Source organism: Phoca vitulina, unplaced genomic scaffold (genome assembly GCF_004348235.1).
Source record: "Phoca vitulina isolate PV1807 unplaced genomic scaffold, GSC_HSeal_1.0 scaffold2, whole genome shotgun sequence".
Lineage (NCBI taxonomy): Eukaryota > Metazoa > Chordata > Mammalia > Carnivora > Phocidae > Phoca > Phoca vitulina.
In genome coordinates, this window is record NW_022589705.1 from 94,853,783 (window position 1) to 94,879,751 (window position 25,969).

The 25,969-nt window shown below is 39.7% G+C and overlaps 1 protein-coding gene across 4 annotated transcripts in view; it reads left to right on the top strand.

Moving 5' to 3' along the window:
• RERE (arginine-glutamic acid dipeptide repeats) overlaps nt 1-25,969 on the top strand; it is a 415,425-nt gene that overhangs the window by 140,836 nt on the left and 248,620 nt on the right. For 2 of the 4 annotated variants that reach the window (XM_032394228.1, XM_032394236.1), the window contains exon 2: nt 14,778-15,246. In XM_032394228.1, coding sequence (XP_032250119.1) covers nt 14,922-15,246 — 325 coding nt within the window. In that variant the 5' untranslated portion in view covers nt 14,778-14,921. Of the gene's footprint in view, nt 1-11,930; nt 13,453-13,509; nt 13,828-14,777; nt 15,247-25,969 lie in introns of those variants that run through there. The other 2 variants (XM_032394219.1, XM_032394246.1) reach the window with 2 other exon arrangements.

The following is a 25,969-nucleotide window of genomic DNA, read 5'->3' on the forward strand; positions in this document are numbered from 1 at the left end:
TAAATGATTTTTTTAATTAGAGAATATGTTAGAAGCTGAGCAGGACTGGGGTATATTATGGGCAATGTGAGGCTATTACATCATCCTTTAAAGTTTGTTGTAATAAATAAATTAAGCTCCTGTATTATAATACGGACTATTCTTGAATGTGTGTTATCTGTTCTTATCAAGAGGAGGGTGAAAATAAAAAAACTATTTTGTCTTCTATGTACTGCTGATTACACATATCCAAGGTGTTTTTGTTGTTGTTTGTTTTGTAGACAGAATTCATATTTGACCCTGAGCTAATGGTATTTAAGATTTTTTTGTAAACACCTGATAAAAGGGCACTGGTATATTCTTAAGCTATTTTTGTTTTGCAAAGGAACTCTTTAAAAACTGTGATGGTACAATGGGGCTAAACATATACTGGGGCCTGAAGCCATGTATCTGAATAGCCAGAGAGGTTACTGCAGACACTTGCAGTAGGAACTTCAGGTGATACTCTGTAGGTCTGTGCTGTACCATGCCTCCTTCCAGAGTTTCCTTCTTTCCACTTACAGTTTCTTCATTTTCAAGTTGCAGAATGGAAAGTGTCCATGTGGCTCTTGTGCCCACAGATTTGACTGTTGTGCTTTTCAGCTTGTTGTATGTGTCATGTATCACTTAACTGCTCTTGGCATCTTGGGTACCCTTCTTGGTCATGAAGAGACCTTAGTGCTGAGAAAAAGTTAGCAGTGCTGCCATCATTGCTGATGAATGATGGCAACTAGATAATGATATGTAGGAATGCTTATTTAGAAATGTAGACTGTCTTACTGGGCAGTGACCCTTCCCCTCCTTTTAGAGTTATTCTTATTCTGAATGTTAATATAATAAGTCTTTTGATGCCAACAAGTACAGGGAATCTGAAACATTCAACTGTGGAACATGCTTGCACTGTTCAGATTACCTGGAGTTCATGCTTCCCACTGTTCCACATACGTAGAAGATGATATTTGTATAGTGTACTGGGTAAACTGGAAATATTTTGGGGGTGCTTATATGGGACTATGTGAAAAAGTCATTGTGTATTCTCTAGTATAAGATAGGAAATAACAATGAGGGAAGATAATAAACATTGAATTTACCTAAAATATCCAGTAAAGTGTCTTCCAGATTTGTAATGGAAAATTTGAGCATCTCCTGTGAACCATACCTTTTTATATCAGATTCTAGGCATAAAATGACTACATTCAATTTCTGATAAAGACTTTTTGATGAACATATTTTCACATTCTGGAAGGTCACCATTCACGAAAGAATTTGTTCGTAGAGGAAGTAGCAAATGACAGAAAAATATTGCATTTTCTCTTGTTGGAAACATCTTTCTTGTCATTAGCCAAAATTTGGTAGTTTGGTCTTAAAATTATGTTTCCAGAGTATGATTTTTTAAATTTGACACTCATTGATCAGTGTAATCATAATTTTCTTGATAATGCACGTAGATTTTGAACCTAGGTAAACCTTTCATATTAAATATTTAAAAATAATACACCTTCCCCTCCCATTCTTTGACTTAAAATTCTTCTTTAGGATTCAAATTATGACACCAACTAAACATTACTAGTAAGTCTGTTAAAATTCATTTTTCTGGAATTGAACTTTGAATTCATATACTTGATCACTACATGTTTTCTTTCTCTCTTTTCATGTGGACTTTACAGTGTTCCCTTTAGGGCCTCAGAAATGTTACTTAAGGAAGTTATTTTTAAAATCCAGCAATTCTCTTTTATTAATTTGCAAGGTGAGAACCTTTCAAACAGCATACCCCACCCCCAAGTCTTCATTTGGACAACAGGTGCATTTCCCTTTGAAACGGGGTGGGGGAGTGTTCCCCTCTTACATCTTCCTAGAGTGGAAACCAGCTAAGATTGTAGCAGGCTAGATTTTATTAAATGCAGCATTTGGTAACATCATTAATACGGAATTTGTCTATAGGCAACTGTTACTTATGTAGTGGGTTTCTCTGTGAATAAACCACTCCATTGTTTCAATTTTGGGATTTTCAGAACAGGGTCCTGATACAGTCTTTTCACCATCCTGTCACTGCAGCTTCACTGGTCATTCACAAATTTATTTGGCTTCTCAGTGATGTCTTATTTGCTGCAAACTATTTTCTTGCCACCTTGAATATTTCATCCCCATATTTCAACCGTCCAGTCTCATGGTTGTTGGTGTTACTTGTATGGTGAGAGGACTCCTAGATTTACATGCCCAGAGCTTTCTGACCTCTCAACTCTGCTTAGCTATCTACTAGGCATCTCAAATTTAACACGTTTCAAACAGAATTCCCAGTTTTCCTTCTCGTCCCGAGATCAGTAAATGACAACTCAGTTGTTCAGGCCTAGATCTGGGCCCCTTCTTTGTCTCATACTACATCCAGTCTGACAACAGATTGTGATGGCTTTGCTTGAACAACCTATCTACCTTCTGACCTCTGCTAGCACCCACAGGACCATTACCTTGCCTGAATCAATAGTTTCCTACCCCTACAGCAGCCAAGAGGAAATCTGTTAAAATGTAACTCAGATAGTTACTTCTCTATGCAAGACTCTACAGTGGCTTTTCTCTTATTTCAGTAAATGCTCCCAGCTTCATCCTCATCTCTGGCTTCCTTCTTGTCTTCACTGCTTCAGCCACCTTGGCCTTTTGCTATTGTTTGGATATGCCAGGCGTGGTTCTGTCTCAGGCCTTTGTCCTGGCTTTTCTCTCTGCCTGGAATGCTTTTCCCCCAGCTAACCACACAACTTGCTCACTTACTTTCTTTAGGTCAAATGACCCCTTAGTGATTACCTTAAATAAATTAACAACCTTTCATCCCCTTTGCCCAGCTTTGCTTTTCTCCATAGCACTTATCACCAGGTAATATACTATGTATTTTCTTGTTTGTTTGTTGCCTGCTCTCTCTCTCCCTTCTAAATTCTCACCTCTCTCTGCTGTTAGAGATTTTGTGCATTCTGGTCACACATGTATATTTGCTCAATTAGTGGAAGAAGTAACCGAGAGTCTGCTCTGGGCTTTGTTTTTATTTGATGATCCTTGTTACAGCTACAACATCTAAGTATTGTGGTCCAGGCCCTGGGACTCCCAGTACTCCCTGCTCACTCACTGGTTGCCTGCATCTGCAATTGAGTAGTTCCAGTGGCTCTTCTGCTTTTCTCTGACTGACCTCAGTCTAACAAAGATGGCAGGGTAATACATGTGGTCAACCTAGAGAGAATCACACTGGGTTAGAATAGCTCACACATAGAAAATGGCCAATTGAGTTTTGGCATAGACTTCTGCTTTTAGTCAGGGCTACTTTTCCTTTTCATCTAAGACTCAGATTCTAACTGTTTTTAGAAGGACTGCTCCAGTGAGTTTTATGATTCTGTTTTTCCCTTGCTATAATTTGTACCCATGGATTAGAAGTACATTATGAATGCTTTTGGTTTTTCATATGTGTGTGAAGTGTAATCGTATTAACTATAAAATTCACCCTGTCATTACCTTTCATCAAATGCTGAGAGCTTTTGTGCCATGGTTGCGAATTACTTTGAATCTTGGAGCTCTGCAGACTTAAAGCAACCCTGTCCAACTTACCTACTTTTGAACATGTTGGGTAGAGGTGGTAAACCTGACCACATATTCCTGCGTATTAAAGTGGTCCAAAGAAGGTTCTCTTTCATTCCTAGCATTGCATGAAATAAAACTTCTCCTTCTATATGTTTAGTTAACTATGCTTTTACAGCTTTAAGAGGTGGTTTTACTCAATTACAGAGGTAAAAGCTCTTCCTTATTTTAGCCGGATGTATCTTTTTTTCTTAGCTGTAGTAAAGCTTGAGCTTTTTCTTATTCGTTTGTGACACTGCTGTTTCTGTGTTTGAGTATCTTTATTGAAATATAATTCACATATAATTTACCCATTTAAATTATACATTTCATGGCTTTTAATATATTCACAGATAGGTGCAACCATTACCACAGTCAATTCCAGAACATTTTTTTTAAAGATTATTTATTTATTTATTTGACAGTGAGAGAGACACAACGAGAGAGGGAACACAGCAGGGGGAGTGGGAGAGGGAGAAGCAGGCTTCCCCCTGAGCGGGAAGCCTGATGGCGGGGCTCAATCCCAGGACCCTGGGATCATGACCTGAGCTGAAGGCAGATGCTTAATGACTGAGCCACCCAGGAGCCCCAATTCTAGAACATTTTTATCACTCCTAAAAGGAACCTCGTAACCATAGCAATCCCATGATGGCCTCCCCCCTCCCCCCCCCATCAGTAATCTGCTTTCTGACTCTGTGGATTTGCTTTTCCTGGATATTTAATATAAATGGGATCATATGATATGTGGTCTTTTGTGACTGGCTTTTTTTTTTTTTTTTTTAATGTGTTATAATGTTCCAGGTTTTATCCATGTTGTAACATGTGTAAGTATTTTACTTCTTTTTATTGCTGAATAATGTTCTGTTGTGTGGATGTACTGTATTTTAGTTATCCATCTGTTTAGTTTTCTATTTATGGCCATGCTTTGGGAAAGTGAGTTTAGGAATTCTATCCCCTTTCATATCAGGGGCTTGGATTCATAGGCATTTGGTTTCCCTTGTACTTGGCATTGTGGACATCAGGTTTTCTCTTTAATTGTATGATAACAGAAGCATCCACTTGGCTCCATGATCAGGCAAGTCACTGATGAGTAATATTACTCCTAACAACCTTCAGGGCTTGCCAGGAAGCATCAAGATTTTCAGGATATGTTGCTTCTGTTTTCCTAATTCAGCTTCAGACACCTGTTGTAATTACTATTTCAGGCAGTGCTTTGAATTAGTCTAGCTTATTTCAGAGAACAAAGAACATGCCATCTTACAGTTTTTGTAATGGTGCTAGCTTTATGGATTGCATATTAGTTAAGCATAATTATGAACAAAGCAACACACATGCTTAACCCCTTGAAATCTCTGTGATAGACAAATCATTTTATTTGTTTAAAGCAGTGGTTCTCAACTGTAAGCAACTTTGCTTCGCAGAGGATAGGTGGCAATATTTGGAGTTCTTTTTTTTCTGATTGGAGCAGAGGGTTGTGCTATTAGAATCTACATGGGTAGAGACCCAGGGATAACGCATAGGACAGCCTCCCCACAACAAAGAATGATCTGGCCCCCACATGTTTATCGTGCCACAGTTGAGAAGGCCTGCTTTAGAGTGACCATTGAATTTTCTTTAACCCACTGAGCAGAAGTGACACGACTGCAGGCCGTGTGCAAGGCAAAAAATTCTGTCTGTATTTGGTAGAACTTCATATTTAACAGTGTAGGAAAGCAGTTGCTTATATTGAGTTTGTGTGTTCTTTAAAGAAAGGGATGATTGGTTGATTAGTTATTTATTTATTTATGGAAACCTCCTTGGGCACCTCATCTTTGGGAATTCCTTACTCCTACTTCAAATAAAAAAATTATGTGTTGTTACTTAATTTTAATTGAGTTGTTAATTGTAACCTAGAGTTTTGCCTGTTTTGGGTGCTTTTCCCCACCCTTTGCAGGTCCTATGTTTTGTTGTTATGTCTTTTTGGAAGAAATTGTCAAGAGTACACTAATCTTCATTCTTTCAATTTCCCCCCCTTACTTCTGAGGGAGGAAGTGTTCCTCTAAGCATTACATCCACTTCTGAATAAGGGGCATTCATTCAGCACTTCCTCTGTTTTGATATCACAGAGGTCCCTCTGAATTTGACTAGTGCATCCCATCTCAGTTATTTACGTTCTTTCAGTAAGATAGGTGTTCTGGGAAGGAGTGTATGAACTCAGGATTGATTGAATTTAAATATTCATTAACCTCAAATATAGAGAATTGTTGGAGGGGCATGAATAGCCAGCCATTTGCTTATATTGTTGGGTTTGTCAGGTGGAAGAATGTCACAACCCATTTATTTTTACACAGAAGAACTACTCTTAGTGTACGATATCAGTTTCAGATAAAACACAGTCTTACCTCTGCATGGGTTCACAGACCTGCTGACCCCGTATTTCAGTGTTACCTTGCAGGTTTGTCAGTGATTTTTCTGGCGTATTTTGAGGTATTCTCTGCAGCAGGTTGCTGTTTATGAGAATACCTTATTTCTATCCAGTGAGGACAGGTGTTAGAGTGACATTTCCCTTTCCAGAGCAAAAGTCATTACATTTTCTCTCCCAGGATGTTGATATGAAAAGGAACAGGAGAAGAAAACTGGTTTCCCTTTGAGAGCCAGTTGCGCAGCTGTAGCGTGCCTTTTTGGTGTCTTTGGCATGCTGGCTGCAGCTGCTGCTCTTAGAGGCAGGGCCCAGCAGATGGGGTAGCTTTCTTGGGTCTTCCACATTTGGACCATCTCATTTTGTTCCTAAAGGAGAATGCTAAATGCAGAAATGGCAAAGGCAGAAGTTCTTGAGGTGCTCTGGTTCCTGATCTAGGCTTTCAGAGATAGTGGATTTGAAAGCAAGCTTGTTCAGATGGAACTAACAACTCTTAATGGAAAATATCTCCAGTCAGACAAGATGAATGTTTCCAAAATGTTTCAAGAGCCTGCAATGACACCCTGTTTGCCTAGCCTACAGTTTTGGATAACTTGGCTTTTAAGGATGGGTAATTTAAGGCAATATGGCCTTGGGGTTAAGGGTATAGGATCTGGAGTCTGTGGCCTGGGTATATATCCTAGACTTAACACATAACTGTGTGATTTTGGTCTACTTGCTCAGCTGCTCTGTGCTTGCTTTTGCATTGGAAAATGTACATAACAATAGTACGTACTGAATAGAGTTAGGTTGATCAATGACCTGGTTTACATATGTTTTTTCTTGAATAATTGTTAATCTAGTGAAGATTAAATGAATTAACATGTAAAATGCTTAGTGCATATTAAATACTCAGTGAGTGTTAGCTGCTTTATTATTTTAGGAGCTGCCATTGACTATGCCCCCTCCCCCCAGCTTATTTCCTACTGATTTTTCCCTGTAGTTCCCATTAAGGATGGTGATTTAATCCACCACTCTTCTTTACTGTACTTCTTTGCACCTGAAATGTTTTCTCTATCACTTTGCTTGTCCCTACCCTATTCATGGTTTATGATCCACCCCAAGCACCACCTCACTTGTTGCTCATGAAATATTTTCATTTACAAATAAAAGTCTTATCACAGTGCTCTCGACTTATCTAGCTCATGTGTGAAAGGGAGGGCAGGAAAAGGTAATTTATTGCTGATCTTTATATACCAGGCAAAGTTAGGATCTGAGAATACAACAGAGGTCAAAAACAGTCAAGGGTCAACTTCTCATGGAGCTTCTAGCTTCTAGACAGCTGTTTAATCAAATCACACAAATAAATGTGAAATTACAGTTGTGGAAAGTGTTGCAAAGGGATTTAACCTAGTCATTTTGGACAGGAAAGGACATCTCAAGGAAGTTGCTGTTGAGCTGTGACCTGAAGGAAGAGTAGGAGCTACCTAGGCCAAGAAGGGAGAGGAGCATCACAGACCAAAGGAAGAACTTAAGCAGAGTACTCCCTTCCGGTAGGAGGGAGTGTGGTGTGTTCAGGGAACTGAGGGAAGGAATGCCAGAGTGGTGTGAGATGAGTCAGATAAAAAGGTATACCGGCTTGGAGCGCCTGTCTGGCTTAGTCAGAGGAGCATGCAACTCTTGGTCTTGGGGGTTGTGAGTTCAAGCCCCATGTTGGGGGTAGAGCTAACTTAAGAAAAAATTAGAAAAAATTAAAGGGCCTTGTAGATCATGTTATGATTTGGGTTTTTAGCTAACAGAAGTGGGAAGTCATTGAATGACGATTTTTAAGGTGTGGATTGACATAATCACATCAGCCTTTTGAAACGTGCACCCTGGCTAAAGTGTAGAAGGAGAATTGTAAGGGTTCATAGGAATAGATTTGAAGAGAAGCCAGTTGAAGTGGTCCAGAAAAGCCATCCTAGGAGCTTTAACTGAGGTTGTGGTGTTGGAGGTGTCCTGAAGTAGAGGAAGTTGAGAGAGATTTATAAGGTAACAGTGACAGGATTTGTTGATGCTAGGATGAAAGGTAGGGAGTAATGATGCTGCCTAGGTGTCCAGCTTGCATAACACGGATGGGCAGGGCCACCAGTCACTGAGACCATTTAGAAGAGGGGCTCATTTGGGGCCACAGTGTGCCTTTGGTTTCGATATATGGGGGTACCTTTGAGACCTCCAGGAGGAGACTTCCAGGTGGACAGTTTTCACTCTGCCGAGGTTTGGTAGACATGTACATTTGTGGATCACCTGTGTGTTTGTGTTACCTGTGGGCTGATGGACATGTACGAGATTGATGAGGATGGAAGTCGAGGATGAGAAAGGGACCCCACACAGTGCCCTGTAGAACTCCTGTTCTGGCTGGCGGGGTACTGGGGGTGGGGGATCAGGTAGATAGGCCCATGCCAGGTCAGCCAAAGGCAAGCAGCCTTTCCAGAAGGAGGGTATGTGTTCAGCCCTAGGATGCTGAATGGTCAAATGATAATGAGGTTGACACTCTCCAGTGGATTTGATACAGAGAGGATATTGCTTTAATGGAAGTTGTTTCAGTAAACATGATAGGATAGCCATGGTCCTTGTCAGTTAGTGGAGAATGGACACAGGTTAGCAATGGATGATGGTAGTGGGATCAGCAAGGGCCCTTTTACAGGCAGAATGGGGAACAATGGGAGCCTTCCTGGAGTTAGGCAGCAGAAATGCCCGAAGCCCTGAAGGTGAGCAGAGGTTAGGCAGACCAAGGGGAGGGGATGAGTATTCTAAGCACATGGGTTCCTGAGATGGAAGGAAGTGCTTTGAGGTGGCTGGAGCACACAGGAGAGATGGAGATGGAGAAGCAAAGGGGCAGTTAGGACATGAGGTCTGTCTTGGAAAGGAATGGCGGACAGTGAATTGTACTTTAAAGACTGGGTTGTGTGGGGGTGTGAATTATATTTCTTTAAAGCTGTTTAAAAAAAGTGGTGCAGTGTCAGACATGCTGGCTGGCTTCATTGCAGGATGAATTGGAAGGAAGGCAAAAACAAAATTTTAGTCACAGAGATCAGTTAGGCAGTTGTGTTAATCTGTGTGAAAGATGATGATGCCTTGTTACTGAATCAGCAGGAGCAATGGATAAAATTATAGAGATACTCAGGATGTGATTGGTAGACCCTAAGAGCTGAGCAAAATGCCTGATGTGTGGTTGGGCATCTGACAAACATATTTCTTGATCTGGTTGAATGAGGAAGAATTAATTGTACTTCACTAGCTGCATTAGGTGAGTCAAGTGTCCTACAGAATTTGGCTTGAGTAACTGAGATTGTTAGCAGTCAGGGAGTGAGAACTCAGGAGGGAATGGCAGCTTTTCATGGACAAGTAAGTTTTACATGATCCCAGAGAGGATCTTTTTGGATTTTTGTCATTTGCAGTCCATTTTACACGATTTAGTTCTCAGTTGTACAATAGAATTCCCCCTCCCAACCCGCGCCACAAGAGATACTAAGTTCTTGAGGGTAGGGATGATGTTTGGCAACATTTATATCTTGCACAGCACAATATACTATTGGGTATTATCTACTAGTGAGAGTTTACATCTGGAAAGCACTTCACAATCTGTGAGTGTGTATGCATATGGTATGCTTAATTAACTTAATTCTCATAGCAGCTCTGTGAAGTAGCTGGTGATTGTCCCTATTTTAGGGCAGTGAAATGGATTCAGAGAGGTAGAGTGATTTGCCCAAGGCAGTTCAGTACATAGCAGTGCCAAGAACTTGGTCTTGGCTTTTGAGTCCAGTTCTGACATGGGCCTGACCTCCTGGGACTGCTTAAATAGTGTAAGGAAGTGGTTTTCTTAAAGTGAGGTTTGGGCCCGGAGCATGACAGAAATTTTAGCACTTTATCTGAATCGGTTCTGATAAGTGGTGTTGAGGGGTTTGTGGGTGGTTGTTGGCTTCACTTTGAAGAGGCAAACGAGGTTTGTGCGGAGGGTGAAGTAGCTGAAGTTAATAAAGAGTAGTTCTGTATCACTGACTCTTGAAGGCCTTTGACTCTGATTAGATGAGAACACAGCAAGGCTAGCTGACCAGATTTTACCAGTTAAGATAAAATGATGAAGTGCAACCTGATAAATGTGGAAACTAGTGAGAGGAATATATGTTTTTTTATGAGTCCTAGGGGTGCTGCTTTTGGAAATGTGTAAGTTGTAGGTCTGTTTTGAATATCCCTCTCCACTCAAGCATGAGTAATAAAGGTTTTTGTGGGTTTAAAAAATTTTATCAGAAAAACCATGCACATTCACTTCCTTGGTGATTTCATTCAATTCATGTCTTTAAAAACTAAATTAAAAAGTAAATTTTTATCTCCAGCCTGGACCTCTGCCTACTGAAAATCTTATGTGTATGTGTATGTGTTTTTTTTTTTTTTTTTAAAGATTTTATTTATTTATTTGACAGAGAGACAGCGAGAGAGGGAACACAAGCAGGGGGAGTGGGAGAGGGAGAAGCAGGCTTCCCACTGAGCAGGGAGCCGGATGCGGGGCTCAATCCCAGGACCCTGGGACCATGACCTGAGCCGAAGGCAGTCGCTTAACTGACTGAGCCACCCAGACACCCCTCTTTATGTGGTTTTTAAAAGGCTTCTCAAACTTAGCATGTTCATACCTGAGCTCTTAATCTTTCTTCCAAAACTCATATAATGCCCATTTCATCGTCCAGCTGCTCATGCTAGAACCCTTGGAGTTGTTCCTGACTTCTTCCCTCACACCTTACCTCCCAGTTTGTCAGCACATCCAGTTTGAGACTTACCTTAAAAATACATAGAAAATAAGACTCCCTCCCTTTCTCTGCCCCTGCCGTGCTGGGTCATCCCAACTACCTTCGCCTCTTACCTGGCTTGTTGCAGTAAGCCTCCTCCCTCACCGGTCTTCATGCTGCAACCCCTGCATCCCTTTAGGTTTTTTCTCAATGACCAGAGTGATCTTAAACACAAGTCAGATCATGTCTTTCTTTGTTACTCAGATCCCTGCAGTGGCTGAAATGTCATTCGAGTCACTTCATGTCACTTCGTGGCACTTGAGTAAAGGCTCCAGAGTCCTTACACTGGCATACAAGGCAGGATCCAGCCCCCCTCCCCCTTCACCTCTCTGAACTCATCTCCCACCACTTTCCCTCTTCCTCATGCCACTGCAGCACCACTGCCCTCCTGTGTCTTGAGTGTGCTCAGCTCATTTCTGCCTCTGGACATTTGTACCTCCTCTCCCTCTGCTGGAATGCTCTCCCTTCATGTGCCCTCATGGCTTTTTCTCTAACACTCTTGCTTGGGGCAAAGCCTGAGGCCTTCCTTCACCATCAGTTAAGATTACAATTCTCCCACACTCTGTGTCCCCCCCATTGGATTCCCCATTTAAGATCTTTTCATGTACTATATACATATCATTCTTTTGATTATGGTCTTTTTCCACTCCCTGGAACATCAGCTCCACCAGAGCAGAGAAGTTTGTGTGCGGTTTTCTGCTGCTTCCCTCACACCTAGAGCAGTAACTAGTGCACAGTAGGCATTTGGTAGACATTTGTTCAGTGAACAGATGAAGACTGTTGTGAATCTGAACGTGTTCTAGACTAGATTTTCTCTCTTTTTTTTGTTATTAAAGTATCTTATAGGGGTGCCTGGGTGGCTCAGTCATTTAAGTGTCCAACTCTTGATTTCGGCGTCCAACTCATGATCCTCGGGGTCATGGGATCGAGCCCCACATGGGGCTCTGAGCTCAGTGGGGAGTCTGCTTGGGATTCTCTCTCCCTCTCCCTCTGCCCTTCCCACCGCCCCCCGCCCCGTTCACACTTGTGTGTGTGCACGTGCGCGCTCGCTCTCGTTCTCTCTCAAATAAATAAATAAAATCTTAAAAAAATAAAGTATCTTATACTGGTTTTTGTTTAACTGGGTTAAGCAGTGAATCGACAGAAATACCCTCAATATTTTTGTCTTTGTTACTGGACAGAAATTTCTTTTGGGGAAGGGAAGGGCAAAGTGAGTGTGTTTCCTAAATCTGTCTCTGCAAATTATCAGCCTGGATGCGTGCAGGAAAAGTTAGTACCTATGAAGAGCTGGTGACCTTGGGGGCACAGATTATGACCTGAGTAGTAGGTTGCAGTCAGGTCAGATGGGGTTTACTTTGGCAGAATAATTGGCTGTATGGCTTCGTGCACATGGTTTCTTCACGGTTTCCCTTCTGTAGTCTATAAAGTGGGGACGGTGACTTCTGTCTGGTTCACTTGACTGAGCTGTTGAGAGAAAGAATTGAATGAGATCATGGCAGGAACCTGCTTTGTAAACCCCTTATTGTTAACAAAAATGATGTTGTTGTATTGGTAGATCATTTCTAGCAAATTGAAGTGACAACTACCCTTGTCATTGCCATCTGGTTTCTCTCTGGGTCCCTTTCCTCAAATGTCACATTATTATTGTGTGTTGGTCATTGTATAATGAGGCTCAGAAAAATTCTGATTAGTATGGTAAATGCAGAGGAAAAGAAACATACATCCCTGTTGCACTGTATTTTAGAGCCAAATGTAAATGGTAATTGGTTGACTTTTGCTTTGGATTATCACTGTTTTAGTTAACTGAAAGTTGGATACACACACGGGATTTTATTTTGTGTCTGTTGTTTCTTGAATTTTTCTTTCTTGCTTACTCTTGGCAGAAATAACTCAAATTTCTTTGTAAAAAGAAGCTAGTATATGATTTTGTAAGGAGTAGTGTTGAATGTACAATTTGGACTTAATATTTCTTTCCTTTTTGAGTGCTGAAATAATATTTTTACATAATTTTCTGGTTATCTTGTTAACCCTGGAGAGAATGATCTTTTTCCTAAATTCGTAAGTTGTCTGTCCTTGAGCTATATCTGAGAGGTTTTCAGCCTAAGCTGCTTGTTCTTTTTAGATTCCCAGTAGACCTTGGTATGTTTACAGTGTCAAAGAGGAATGTTTTAACAACGGTGTTAGCTGATAGTTTTCTTTCTTGCATGATTGGCTTGTTCATGCTTTAAACTTAAGCCCAGTGGAGAAAGTAATATGTCTCTTTGTGTATTTTCAATTGCTAACACTAGTGGCCTACAGGGACTTGGGAGTATATTACTGTCTGTTTAGAAGATGATTCATCTAGGCAGAACTTTTGCAGACACTGGGATAATTTTTCATTTTCTTGAAATATGTTTAGAAAATTGAAATCCTATCTAGAAGCATATTTCCTATGTAGAAGGAAATGTCTGTAGTACATGTCTGTATTACATGCTTTCTCCCTTCGGACTTTGTTTTAAATTGTCAGCATTATTGCTCCTTCATAGGTCTGTCTCCCAAAGGTGGTTGTGATTATTTTATATTTTCTTGAACAGGTAAGGATATTTGAGGTGCTTGTGGAGAGGTGTTTTCTGGTGCCAGATTTGACCTAAGAGCTTTGGAGTGAGTATATGATAATTTTTATGGTTTTGGCGTGACCGAATAGAATTTTCTCTGTGTTTAAGACATGTATTTGCAAGTTATTTGTTTGTTGTTGTCTAAGTAAAGAGGACCAATCTTTTGTTTATTTGCATATGTCATTTTCTGTCTGGCCCTAGTAACATAAGAAACAGATGGTTCTCATATTGATCAGTTGTTTGCCTTTTTTTTTTTTTTTTTTTGCATTAGAGCATTGAGGTCAAGGACTCTTGAGCTTTTCCCTCATTGTATCTTCAGTTCCGAAGACCTGGCACCTAGATAGTGTTTAGTATAGATCGTTGAACAAATGAGAGAAGATGTTGAGGAAGATGATACAGGACGGCAAAAGATAAATTACTGGTAATTATGACTGTCCCAAAACTGACTTGTAAACAAAACAGTCCATGTCTGTCTGTCATCGTCCTCCCACTGCACTATAAAATTTTTTATAAGAATTGTGTTGGATCGGAATTGGAGATTCTCTCTTCTCATTGTAAAGTCTTAAAAACTTCAGTCTTTCCTTGTTGGGCTTAGTTCTAGAGAGGAGTTTACTAGGGAAATTATTTATAGTGGAAATTTGAAAGAATGTAAAAACCACCTACTATTCCCTAAAGATGGAAGGTTGTTTTTGGAAGCTGTTTGGTTTTGTTAAGGCAGAGATAATGCAGAGATACCATTTTTCCTGGAAAATAACTAGAGTAGTAGACTTCAAAGATGGGAAAAATTGTGATTGAAGGCAAAAGAATCTTGCTTTGAGGGTCATCACTTTTATTTGAGTCAATGCCTGTGTTTATTCTTGAGAGGAGCTCTGGAAATTTGGAGATGTGGCTAGAAAGAGTCTTAGAAGATAGTTCCCTCTGAGAGACATCTTGAGACATTTTTCCAGGCTATCCAAATTATTTTTTTTCCCCCAGGTGGAAATAGTTTTAGTATATAGGTTCTTGCCCTTGTAAATTAAAGTTGTGGGTTGTGAAGCTCCTTTTATGTTGTGTATTAGGGTACACTTTACTTTTTCCTTCAAAAAAAGAAAATAAGTGATATACAGAAAATATGGTTTACTATTTTGCATTGAGATGTTTTCATTATTGATGTGGTATTAAATCCCAAACCATATGCTAGCTGAGGCCAAAAACTTTATATACTTAAACTTTGTATCACTTGTCCTAACTTTTTTTCCAATGGTTTGGCAGGTTTTTGGGGCTAAAACATGAGTAAGTAAGATATTCATTTAACAAAACATTATTTTAGGAAGGAAATATGAGAAAATGTTAAAGTAAAATCAATTTCTCTTTCTCTCTTTTCTTGCCTAGCGTTTTTGAAACGTTGGGGTAGTTGGAGTGGTTGGATTTTCCCTGGAATTGAGTGAGAAATTCAGAAGACTGAAGCCCAGGCTTACTGTCTACCTTTCACGGAGGCCTAGCCGTGAGAGGACAGAAGAAGGCACGTGGCGAATCATGACAGCTGACAAAGACAAAGACAAAGACAAAGAGAAGGACCGGGACCGAGATCGGGACCGAGAGAGAGATAAACGAGACAAAGCAAGAGAGGGTGAGAATTCAAGACCACGTAGGAGCTGCACCTTGGAAGGAGGAGCCAAAAATTATGCTGAGAGTGACCACAGCGAAGATGAGGATAATGACAACAATAGTGCCACCACAGAGGAGTCCACGAAGAAGAACAAAAAGAAACCACCGAAAAAAAAATCTCGTTATGAAAGGACAGACACCGGCGAGATAACCTCTTACATCACTGAGGATGATGTTGTCTACAGACCAGGAGGTAAGGAGCACAGTGTTTGTGGTGGAGAAATGACATCAGCATTTACAGGCCTCTTTACACGTTAGGGAAGGCAGGGGACCCAGAAAAGGAGATACAGTAGTTTTGGGTAGAAAAAAAATCAAGGTAGGAAACACATTGACCCACTTCGGGGCAGTTGGATTCACTGGCTTCTTGCTTGTGTCTACCTCAACTTGGTCTTCTGTCCTTGTGCATTTGTCAGTTTCTTTCCTTGTGTCCTTGTGCTACTTCTCTCACTTCACCATCTCCTCAGTAGATTTCATTTTTTGATTTCCTCCTTGCTCTTTATCTTCAACACAATTAGGCGGTGGTGACCCTGCAGAATAGAATACGTGGTAGGATAAGTAAACCTTAGTAAAGATTCTTAGAAGCGGGATGTTTCACATTACTGCAGAGTGAGCAGAAGCTGAAGAAGTATCTTTAAAGGCCTTTAGACCAAAGTTTATTTCTCCTGATAACCTCCTTTCCCAATGAGTCGAGCTTCAGAATCTCTAACCAGTGATAATAGAAGTTGCTGAAGACAACTAACTTGCTTTGTTTTCCAGAAAATGTACTATAGTTTACTCAGTGTATTGAGGTTTATAGCATTGTTCAGAGAGAGACAGACCCAGCCTTCAGATGAGATGCAGGGAAACCAGTGATTGAGAACCTACCGGGCACCTGCAAAACTGCCCCCCCCCCCTTAAAGATTTATTTATTTATTTGAGAGAGAGGGAGAGGGAGGGAGAGAATGTATGCGCACTAGTGGGGGGAGGGGCAGAGAGAGGGAGAGAGAGAATTCCAAGCAGACTCCCCACTGAGCCGGAGTTGGGGCTGTATTCCACGACCTGTGAGATCATGACCCCAACTGAAATCACAAGTCAGAGGCTCAACCAACTCAGCCACCCAGGCACCCCACAGAACTTTTCTTTTTTCATGTCATGTGTTGTGTGTGTTAAGGTATTTTTCTTAAGGAAGTCAGTAAAACTAGTTAAAGTCGGTTTGTTTGAATTACTTATAATGCTGAGAAGTGACATGAATTTCATGAGGTGTAATTAAGAGATTAAAAGCCTCCCAGTTTGGTGTTCTTCCAGGAAAGGGAGGTTAGAGAAATTACATTATATCGTTAACCTGTACAGTTGTTTACTGAGGAGTACTGTAACTTTTCTGAACTTTGTGTAAAGTACCAGAGTTTTTTTCCCCCTGTATAGGAATTTGTTTTGAATTTCAAAAGATAAACAGTATTAGGACTTACATAGATAAACTTGTAGTCACAGCTACAGTTTATTGATGATTAACTGAGGAGATACGTGACATAAAAGTATAGCGTTAGGTTTTAGGCAAGTTAGAGCTCTGCGGTAGAGATCTAGTAATGTGTGGGTCACAATATCGTCAGTGTCTAAGATTTAAAAGACTTAGATATTGGACAGTAAGAGTATCTGAGCCACTGAAGAATATCTCATTACAGAGTTACCACACATTACATGCTATCGACCTATTCAGTTCTAAATCGTGGGAAAGGAACAGAATGTGTTAACTTCTTTAGATAGAGATTATATAGTATCATAACTTAAAAATAAGGAAAGATCTTACTTGTTATCCTTTTCTCATGATACATAACAATTCAGTTTGGTAATGTGATCGTCTGGATCATTGTCAAAAGGCCTACTGCCTTGTGCAGTACCGAATGCCCGCCCTTCTCAAGGGAATGTTACTCCTGTGTCAGTGGCGATACTTTCCTCAAATATTTGTAGTCAAACATGTGTGGGAAGTGCTGTACATACTGTCCCGGTCATAAGAGATTCATAGTTAATGACCCTGAGAAGTCCTTTATAACGTTAAAAAAAAACAACCCACCAAATCTGCTCTTTTCCCCATTTATGGGATTGTGGTGCCCTGTTTCTGCTGGTTATCTCCCTAAGAGAAACCAGTTTTGAGGGAACGGGTTTGGGAGCCATTGCACATTGATCTTGCACCTTCTAGTGGATAGTAGAAGCCCTTCCTCTGCTTGATGTGTGGAAGAGTATGTGAAGGGGCGTCACTCGGGGCTTGCTTACAGTGAGTTCTTGAAGTGTTGGAGTTGAACTGAGTAATTTATGAAGGCAGGCATTGTTTCGTAAATCTGAGGACCTTTGTGAAATATGAAAAAGATATGCTCTCTCCTGAAGCTAAATATGTTATAAAGAATCTATGAAAACCAAAAGTGATGTGAAAGTTTTCTGTGACACTCAGATCATAACCACTTTGTGTGAGGTGCCCCTTGTACTCGGGTGGGTGACAGTGTTGTGGCCTGGGGTTTGCACATTGCCAGGTCCAATGGATGTGTGACTCTTTGGTAAGGGGACTGACCTTGACCTCTCAGTGTTCTTCAGATTATTTGGTCTGAGAAGAATGAGATTTTATTGAGAAAATGGATATTATTTACAATTTGTCACTAGCTAAAGTTTACTCTCGTGCATGGTCACAACTAGCTCTTTTTTGCCCCTGCTCCTCATCTCTGGAGTTATTTTTTATTTTGTCCTCAGGAGCTCAGCATGATGGACTTGCAGTTACTTTTTGCCCCTGTTACCTCCTGCCTCAGGCCATTTGCACTTGCAACTTGCTGTTGCCTCAGGCTAGTGAACCCCTCCCCCATATACACACAGACAGACTTACTTAATTCCTGTCCTTTTTTCAGTCCTCCCCTTTCAGTGTTACTGCCTTTCCTCTCCCAGGTTACACAGATTTCCTTAATAAACACTGTCGTAGCATTATGTATCTTCTCTTGTAGAACTTACAACTAATAATTTTCTTTTAATTTCTCTTATTTCAGGATTAATATCTGTCTCTCTCCTCCATAAAGGCAGAAAGTCTGTTTTTTGCTTATCATTGAATTCCTGGCACCTATGACAGTAATGTACATGTAGTGTGTATTTTTAAATATTTGTTGAATAAATAAATTTCTGAAAACTTTTCAAACATTTATTGACTGATTAATGATGTCAAAGTTAGAATAATGGAATGGATGGATGAATAATGGAATAAGTTAGAATATGGAAGTCTATCTTGAATCATTTATTTGCCAATGAATGATTTAACAGACTTGTTATAAAAATCAAAACAAAAACCTTGTGGGGCTCTATTATATATGCCCCCATGTCTAATCTAACTTCTTTGTTATCTTTCAACCGTTACTCTACTTTTGAGATGACTGTCACGGTAACAAATTGATTTATTACACAGCTGTGTGCAGCCAGATTTCCCTTATGGGCTTTTTTAGCATAGGATATTGATTTCTGAAGTTTGCTGTGGGTGGCATATTAATTTCTTTCCACTATTTTCTCCCTCTCCCCCCCGCCCCCCCCAGCTTTACTGAGATATAATTGACATCTAATGTTTTTCAAGATGTACAATGTAGTGATTTTAAATATGTATATATTGCAAAATGATTACTGCAATAAGTAAGGCTAGTTAACACATCCATCACCACCCGTAGGTACTAGTGTGTGTGTGTGTGTGTGTGTGTGTGTGTGTGTGTGTAGAACTTTTAAAATTTACTCTCTTAACAACTTTCAGACATACAATGCAGTATTGTTAACTGTAGTCACCGTGCTGTACTTAATATCCCCAGAACTTTTTCATCTTATAACTGGAGGTTTGTATCCTTTGACCACCTCCACCCATGCCCTCCATTCCCCCCCACCACCCACCCCCTCCCCGTGGCAACCATTAATCTGTTCTCTGTTTCAGTGAGGTAGGTGTCATATAAGGGACACCATGCAGTATTTGTCTTTTTTTGTCTGTTTGACTTAGCGTGATGCCTTCAGGGTTCATCCAGTTGTCAGGATCCCCCTCTCCCCCGCCCCTTTTTTATGGCCAGATAATATGTATCTATATACCATGTTTTCTGTATCTATTCATCTTAGGTTGTGAATAATACTACAGTGAACATAAGGGTGTGGATATCTCTTCTAGATAGTCATTCCTTCAGCTAAATACCCAGAAGTGGAATTGCTGGATTGTATGGTGGTTCTGTTTTTAGCTTTTTGAGGAACCTCGAAACCATTTTCCATAGCAAGTAGCTGTACCCATTTACATTCTTACTAATAGTGTATTCACTATTTTCAGTTAGATACTATGATTTTTTTTTTATTCCTGATCAGGTAAAACAGTAAAAAAATTAAATTCAAATTATTGAGAGATACCTTTTCATTATGGCATGTCAGTTTGCTTGCTATTTTGATAAGGAAACATGTTCTTTAAAAAAATGCCTGTTAAGTTGGTTCTGTATTTCTTGTATTTTGTCATATCCACTGCTACATCTGTTTGACTTTCCCATTTACCCTAGATATATTCCTAGAATAACAGAAATCTTCATCATACATGAGAAGGGGGGAAGAAATCAAGATTCAGGATTTTCAAGTTTGTTGCATCTGTGTTCCTTCTACCTTTACGAAAAAGTTTGTTATTTTTCATGAAGATAAATTTTATATATAGTAGACAAAGAATTTTAAGTTTGTGGTTTATGAAATCTTAGGTGAAATAAAACATTTCCTCCTTTTACTTGCAGAATTTCCACCTTTATTAGGAACTGGGGACTTGATCTGAAAAAAAGGCCTAGAAACTAGAACTGAGTATACATTGAACATTGAGGTGTTAATTTCCTTTGATGCAAGTGGAATTTAAGCTGGAAAAAATCCAAACTAAACAAAATAAAACCTGGGAATCTGGTTTAATGAGAATGGAATGTACATATTTTTAAACAACTACTGAAGTTAACAGTAGACTATTAATCAAGCATCATGTTGAGTAGACACAAAAAAAGTCTAATACTGTATGATTCCAGGCCAGTCTTTGGTGTTTTGAAGTCAGGTGGTAGTTAGGCTGACGGGCCCTAGTGTCTGGAACGAGGCATGAAGAGCACCTTCCAGGGCTCGGTCATGTTCTCTTTCATGGTGGCACTGCCAGGTACGGGTTTATTTGCACTGTGGGACTTACCATGCTTTGCACTTTTTGTGTATGTGTTATACCTCAATGAAAAATTTACTTAAAAAGTCAAAACATGAAACTATTTTCCCAGTGGATAATTTCCCTTTGATTCAAGTTCCCAGTTAAAGAGGGCAGAGAGTCCCCATTGTTTTAGCAAATGGCATGTCTTAACATTTAGTTACTGATTGTTCATTGAGGGTTGTGCTCAGACCTGGTAAGAACCTGACTTTGGTTTCAAAATCTTGATTCTCCGAATAATTGAAAGCTTATCTATGGCAGTCACTAAGACAAACATGAAATAAAAGCGAAAATAAAATAAAGCAAAATAAAATTCTGCCACTTGGTGTTCCAGTACATGAATTTTTGTAGAAAATAAAACTGCATTTGATCTGTAACTTTTTATCTATGTCTCTTGTACTTGTAGAAGAGTTTTAGGTAGATGTGACACGCAAATGAAGGTGTCTTGTGGCATTCTTATTTTGGGTTGAGGCACCAAGTTTTTCTGATGATTGCAAGAATATGTTTTGTGTAATAAGAAACATAAATTCTGGATAAAAGAATGTTTAGGCCCAGCTTGAATGGTTTGACATGTGTTACAAGTTTGTTTGCACTCAATGAACCTGATATTAACCTGCTTAATGCCTTTCAGTGGATCCTTTGTTGGCAGTAAGATCAAGCCCAAGATCTTTATTGGCATTCTAGACTCTGCTCTGATTGCATGTCTGCATAATCATCTTAGACCTTTTATTTGGGAGGAGGAAGCGCAGTGAGGCAGTGTATGCCTTTGCTAGGGCTGCCATAAAAATGTACCACAACAGAAATACATTGTCTCATAGTTTTGAGGCTAGAACTTCAAGATGAAGGAGTCAACAGGGTCATGGTCCTTCTGAAGACAAGAGGAAAGATCTGTTTCTTCAGGTCTCTCTGAGCTTCTGGTATTTCCTTGACTTATGCTAGCATACCTGCAGTCTTCATATGGCAGTCTCCATTTGTGTCTGTCTCTGTGTCTGCCCAAATTTCTCCTTTGCATAAGGATACCGATCATGGTGGATTAGGGCCATCACCCTGCTACCTATGGCATGAGAGTCCACCTCATTGTAACTCTCACGTCTCCAGTGATCCTTTTTTCTTCTTGTAAGGTCACATTCTGAGGTATTGGGGTTAGGACGTCACATCTGAATTTTCGGGGATACAGTTCAGTCCATAAGAGGTGGGAAGAGCTTTGTTGCTAGGTAGACTCAGGTTTGAGTGAGCACATCAGCTTTCTTAGTTATGTGTCCTTAGAACAGTTGTGAAAATTTATTTCTTGTTTTCAATCACATTCTAGTGTGCTTTTAGTTGTAGATACATTAATTTTTTTCCTGTTTTGTTTTTTTTTTTTAAGATTTTATTTATTTGTCAGAGAAAGAGTGAGCAAGCGCATAAGCAGGGGGAGTGGCAGACAGAGGGAGAAGCAGGCTCCCCGCTGAGCAAGGAGCCCAATGTGAGACTTGATCCTAGGCCCCTGGGATCATGACCTGAGCCAAAGGCAGACTGCTTAACTGAGCTACCCAGGTGTCCCTTCATGGGGGTGATTGCCTTTTAGGGCATATTAGGATGTTAGCAACTTCTGCGTATGTGAAAGAATTTTTTAGCACAGTAAGAGTTACTACTTTATGAGGGTAGAAGGAACAAAAGAAACTGTTCTAAAGTTACTGTAACAAAAAAATGACGAGTGAAGGAAATTTTGAGACTAATTAATTCTATCTTTTTTGATTTCATAAGGGAAGGATCATTAAGTATAGTGGAACATGTCCTCTAGATACTTGGTGCTCCAAGTGTTGGCCAGAGATTGGCATCCCACGAGAGTTGGTTAGAAATGCAAAATCTCAGGTTCCACATCAGATATGCTGAATCAGAGTTTTTGTTTTCATAAGATTCCCAGGTGATTTAAATACACATTAAAGTTTGAGAATCACTGATCTAGACCAGTGTTCCTGGTCTAGAGTTAACGTACAAATAGAAAATGAGCGCATTGCCTTGAGGACTGAGAGGCCAGCATCCCAGCACACCTGTCACTCATTTATGGCAGACTAGAATTTAGGCAGCTCCAGAAACAAAAAAAAAAAAAAAGAGAGAGAGAAAAAGGTGGGGAAGGAAGATATGCTTTCATGGCTTGAGATTTTGATGTGAAATAAAGCACATAAGGTTCAGGAGGAACAGAGCAGTCGACTAGTCAGTTGGGAATGATTTGGATCTTGTAAAGTGCTTGATTGCAGAGGTAACTGTGAACTTGGGTGGAAGGAGACACATGAGGGAGTGAGGAAGCTGTAAGCATGGATAATAACTAACCACCACGTTTAAAGCATCTGCTCTTTCCGGTACTGGGCTTACTTTACATGCGTTGTTGCTAGTCCTTTAAAAAGTCATTGTTTCCTTGTTACACAATAAGGAGAGGAAGACACAGAAGCCAGTGTCACACAGCTAGTTTGTAAGATGGCATGGGACTGTGACAGAACTGTTAAAGCCAAGAATGGATGGGCGTTTGCATAAAATACTGAGATAATGCCCAAAACACACCTTTAGAAAGAGGCCTATTTCTTGGAAAATGCTAATGATAGAATTAGTTGTTATTTTTCTTTGTTTTTTTTTTTTTCCCTGTGCCTAAAATAAGTTAACATCTTGCCTGCTTTTGGAAATATTCTGTCATACACACACACACACAGAATGATTGTTAAAAAGGTAAATGCATAACAATTATGGGAAGTAAGCTGAGCCAGGAGAGGTAAGTTGTTCCAGAATATTTAGGCTAATGTTGATTACTCAGTTTGAACCCTTAACTCAGCAACTGAAAGAGAAATACATAGTTTTTGTGATTTAATATAAGTGAGCATATTGTCTTTATTAAAGTTTTTTGAACGCAAAGCTGTGTTTCTTGGGCAGACTCTCTTGAACAGCATTGTCTCCTATAGGAGTTGGGCAGTAAACACATGTACAGAGCAGTTAATCTAAGAACTTTCTTGGGAAGGGTCTTTTAAGGCTGATATTTATGTGTAGAAAAGACTGCGAGCGCGCGCGCGCACACGCAAATATGCATACAAAAAAGTTGACTTCGGTATTCAGTTTGTTAAAGTTATAAATTAAAGGACACAGCTCTACCTTAAAAAAGTTCAGTTTACTTACCTTAACCCTTTTGTAAGTTAAATAAATTTAAAAAATCACTTTTGAGGCTTTTTTGAATTATAATTGGTCTTTTTGATAAAGTAGTTAATATCTTCAGCATTTAGACTTGTTTATTAAATAATTTAATATTTGATTTCTATTGTTAAGGGATCTATTAACATAAACCTTCTTAAGTACTTAATTCTTCTTATAAGTGAAGTGAATTAGACCTATAAATGAAGTGAACCTCAAAAGGTGTCTTAGATATTTCAGTGCTGGGCATAAGCTCATTGAGGTTTCGATCCTGACTGCATGTTTGAATCCATTTCACACAAAGAGACAGCCCAGCGCAGTCCAGCTAGTTCAGCCACTGAGGATGGTTGGAGGTGACAAGGAACAAACCTCTGTGCTTTTGTTTCTTTATTGGCAAAATGGGGATCTGGGGTTCCCACCCTAAGAGCTCTGATGGGGATTAAGTGAGTGAACACACAGACACGCAGGGCTTCTTTAGAAAGGGCCAGGCCGATAATAAAGTCCTAGGTAAGTGTTAACTTCTCAAAATTGGAATTACAGGTCTGTTGTTAATAAGCCAAATTCTAACTATAAAGAGAATAAAAGTATCACATATATCCTTATTTTCTTTATTAACCCAGAAAATGTTAATATAGTATTGATTCTCTTAAATCTTTCTTAATTCTAAATCTTTGCAGGGATAAAGGGTGCATATCAATTTAAGGAGGTAATTCCCACCCCAGTTAATTTGGGTTGCTTCATTTTTAATCACAGGTTTTTCAATCTTTCAATTTTTCCAGATATGTACACCTACTAAAGGAAGAAATTTATAGTCACTAGTTTCTGTCTTCAGAACTCCAAAAGGAGATGGCTTCTCACCTTGCGGCATCTATTCTTTGGCAGCCACAAGAGTCTGCCACTCACTTAAGCTTGACTGCCTGCTCCCCTCCCTTTTTAAAACATTCATTTCAAGTTTGCCTCTGAAGACTGTTGAATATGATGGAGATCCTAAGACGCATGTGATTCCAAAGATGAGAATCTTTGACCCTGTTAGGATTTTGTGTTCTTTCATTTTCTTAGCCCTGTATAATCCTTTAGATATTTAAAATGTGTGGTGGAATGCTCACTAGCTTTACTGTGTTGCCTGACTAGTGACCTATTATGAAGTTATTCAGTGACACAGGAGGAGGCTCATACAAAATTTTTCTTAGGAAGCTGCTTTGCCAGCGCAAATACTCAAAAAATATCTCAATAAAGTGTGGAAAACCCATGGAATTCCTGGCTAAAGTTTTTGAGAGCAGACATTGCTCTCAAATACCTCTGCCGGTGTTAATGTGGCTCCTGTTGGTCTAGGCTCTGGCTGTTCAGGATCTCATTCTGGTGGGTCATTCATGGTACATTCCTGGTTATGTGTCTTTATGTGTCTGAATCCGAATTGGACTTATCTCTAGCTATGGTTTGAGTTTGGCATAGTTGATAGAGAGCTTTTGTTTTGGTCGTACTGGTCACCAAGTTTAGTTACTACTTCTTGAGCCCCTTGCTGGAGTATATCATGTTGAACATAGAAAGCTGTCTCTCTTTCTCTCTCTCTTTTTTTTTGGTCACAGTAGAGCCTGCATCTATCTAGCTAATTTATTAAAACATTATATGAAGTTAAAAAAAAATGTGGGGTGCAGGGTTTATCAAGAGCCCTTTGTACTCAACATGTTGATAAAAAAACTTAGAAGCCCACTAATTTATTTATTTATTTTTTTAAATTGATGCTATGTAGGGGCGCCTGGGTGGCTCAGTCCGATAAGCAGCTGCCTTCTGCTCAGGTCATGATCCCAGAGTCCTGGGATTGAGTCCCGCGTCTGCCTCCCTGCTCCTCCCTCTGCCTGCCACACCCCTGCTTGTGTGCGTGCTCTCTCTGTCTGACAAATAAATAAATAAAATCTTAAAAAAATATATAAATTGCTGGTATGTAGCTTGGCTTGTTAATGGCCGGTGCTCAGATAACAGAGAGCAAGCTTACCTGTTGTACTTTCATTTCACGGTTATCCTCTCAAGTTCTGAACATGGTTTTAACACAAGATGGTACAAGAGCAATGATAACGGGAGAATGAACAGTAAAGAAGACCAAACCAGATGAGAAAAATAGATCATCTAAATTAGATGGCAAACAGATTCATCTCCTTTTCCAGGTGATTGAGGCTGAATGTAGTACATTTGGAAGGAGTGCTCTGATCAGTTGACAGTGTTTTTCTTGGGGGCGATCATGGGAGAGAACTTTTGCCATCTCTAGATTCACAGATGATTTGAGGAACGTGGAGTCATGATATTAGAGGCACTCTACTGTCCTTATAAAGACTTTGGCTAAAAGGTTTATTTTGTATGTTGCAGGCTAGTGTACTTGATACTAACCTCTAGAAAAATTCTTGAGCATTTTATAAACAATGTTCCTGAGCAAATGTGACAGTTTCAAATGAAAGCCCTTTTACATTGTCGTCTTCCATGGTATAAAATTTACATTATCCTTTGAGCTGCTTTACTTATTTAGTGAGCAATTCTAGAACAGTGTTCAATAAACTTTTTCTGTAAAGGGCCAGATAGTAAATATTTGCAG